Source organism: Malurus melanocephalus, unplaced genomic scaffold (assembly GCF_030028575.1).
Source record: "Malurus melanocephalus ecotype Western Australia unplaced genomic scaffold, MMel_1.1 scaffold_1136, whole genome shotgun sequence".
NCBI classification, from domain to species: Eukaryota; Metazoa; Chordata; class Aves; order Passeriformes; family Maluridae; genus Malurus; species Malurus melanocephalus.
Window position 1 is genome coordinate 38,875 of NW_026624368.1, and position 2,395 is coordinate 41,269.

Below are 2,395 nucleotides of genomic sequence, written 5' to 3' on the forward strand. Positions count from 1 at the left end.
GGGGGAATCAGGGCTGGGAATTGGGATTGGGGCTGGGAAGGGGGGATTGGGGCTGGAAATGAGGGGATTTAGGCTGGTAACTGGGATTGGGGCTAGAAAATGGGATTGGGTCTGGGAACTGGGATTGGGGCTGACAATGGGGGAATCGGGGCTGGGAAATGGAATCGGGGCTGGGAACAGGGGGATTAGGGCAGGGAATGAGGGGATTTAGGCTGGTAACTGGGATTGGGGCTGGGAATCCACTCACGTGGGATCGGGATTGCCTTTGCCCTCGCACTCGATGAAGATGTTGTCTCGGGGATCCACGATGTAATCCTTGATGGATTGCTTGGTGATGGTGGGCGGCTGCGGCACTGCGAGGAAATGGGGTCCCGTGAGGAACGGGGATCACCCCAAGCTGGTTATGGGGTCCCGTGAGGAACGGGGATCCCTCCGAGCTGGAAACGGGGTCCCGTGAGGAACGGGGATCCCTCCGAGCCGGTAATGGGGTCCCGTGAGGAACGGGGATCCCTCTGAGCCATCCCACAGCGATTCCTGCTGGGATCTTGGCTCCTTCCCCAAGCAATTTGGGGTTTTCCCGGAGGAAATTCCCACAAATTCCCTGAATTTATCACCTCTCAGAGCATCACAGGGTCTGGACTTCCCTCAGGTACCGTAAAACCCCAATTCCCTCTCCATAGTTTGGTGTCATCAGGGAATGTCCCATTTACATCCCCCACTCTCACAGGGTGAATCCAACAGGAATTCATCCCGGATCACAGGGACTGGATCTGCAGATCAGAGGGGCTGGGCCAGGGATCCCAAAACATTCCTGGTGTGAGGAACCCCCAGGATGGCCCCAAAGGAGCTCAGACCTGGAATTTAGGAAGRTGGGGATGGGAAAAGGGAGGCAGGAATCCYRTGGGTGGAATAGGATCTGGAATKTAGGAATATAGGGACACAGAATGGGACACAGGAATCCCGTGGYTGGAATAGGATCTGGWGTTTGGGAATGCAGGSAYRKGRAAWGGGRMACAGRAAYYCCATGGCTGGRRTAGGATCTGGARTTTRGGAAYRCAGGGATGKGRAAWGSGRCACAGGAAYYCCATGGCTGGAATAGSATCTGGAATTTAGGAAYRCAGGGATGGGAAAAGGAACCCCATGGCCAGAACAGGAGCCAGCCCTGATCCCCAAATTGCAGATCCCAGCCCCTGGAATGAGGATCCAAAGCTGTTTCCTCATCCCCCRAGATCCAGGRATGYTCCCGCCRTGCCGGGATGTGGGGCCSAGCCTGGCACCGGTGCCAGGAAGGRAATTCTGCCCTTCCCCAACCCCAAATCCTGCAGGAATGATTTTCCCACTGCAAACACAGCCTGGATTCTGCTCCAGGTACAGCAAAACCAGCCGGGAATTCCTCCCGAGCTGGTTTCCAGCCTGGAATGTTCTGGAAAAGCCTCTCAAAAGGGGCCATGCCCCTGCCCCAGGACCCCCATGCAGGTTTGGGGTTTTGGGGACAAGGACACGGCCCCGCRGGGGGAGGGAAGGGGACACTTACATTGGCTCTGGATATTTGCTGTTATTCCCAAAGGGAAAGCGTAGAGGGAAAAAGAGAGGAGGTTAATCCAGGAGCGATCCCACTCCCAGCGCGGCCAGGAAAGAATTCCAGGGGGATTTTCCACACCTTGCAAACCCCACACAAAAATCCCTTTTCCAACCCCACTCCCTGCACTGCCAAGGGACCCTGACGGCTCCCAGCTCCTTTCCTGTTTTCCCAGCTTTGTCCCAGCTCCTCCCCATTCCGGAGGGGAATTTTTGGGGAGCGGTGGGAGGGGATAAATCCCAAACTCACGGTCCAGCGGGACCTCGATGGCGCTGACGAGGTGCTGGAGGCAGAGGGCGAAGGCGATTCCCGCGCAGGGGACCCGGGATCTCCTCAGGACCATCTTGGAGCTTCCCTGGGCGGCCTCGGGACCTTGGGGTGTCCTTAGAGTGACCTTGGGGTGTCCCTTGGGTGACCTCGGGGTGACCGCAGCGGTGGCACCTGCACAGGGATCCTCAGCTGGAAAAAAAACAAATCCCAATGTCACATCTCTGAGCCATTCCCTGCTCCGATCCCGGCATTTTCACTTCGGGAACACCTCAGGACCTTGGGGTGTCCTTTGGGGTGACCTCGGGGATGGGATGGGATCCATGGGATGGGATTTGGGATGGGGTTTGGGATGGGATCCATGTTATGGGATGGAACAGGGCCAGGTCGGGAGAGGCTTTGGCAAGCGAGGAAAACCCTCACGGAATAAAAATTCCCTCCCTTGGGATGCTGCTGCATCCAGGTTTGATACGGATTAGGACGAGTCAGAAACCTGCTGGATTTAAGGCTTGGCTGTCAATCCCAAATCTGATTTGGGAACTGGCCCAG

At 56.8% G+C, this 2,395-nt stretch overlaps 1 protein-coding gene across 1 annotated transcript in view; it reads right to left on the reverse strand.

The window, feature by feature from the left end:
* The window catches only part of NFASC (neurofascin), a gene marked incomplete at its 3' end in the record, with an annotated part of 32,112 nt that extends 30,138 nt beyond the window's left edge, over positions 1 to 1,974 (reverse strand). The window contains exons 1-2 of the mRNA XM_057387114.1: positions 1,829 to 1,974; positions 248 to 353 (exon numbers count right to left, since the gene is read on the reverse strand). Of these exons, the coding sequence (XP_057243097.1) occupies positions 248 to 353; positions 1,829 to 1,922 (200 nt within the window). The remainder of the gene's footprint in view (positions 1 to 247; positions 354 to 1,828) is intronic.
* Positions 1,975 to 2,395: the final 421 nt, after the last annotated feature.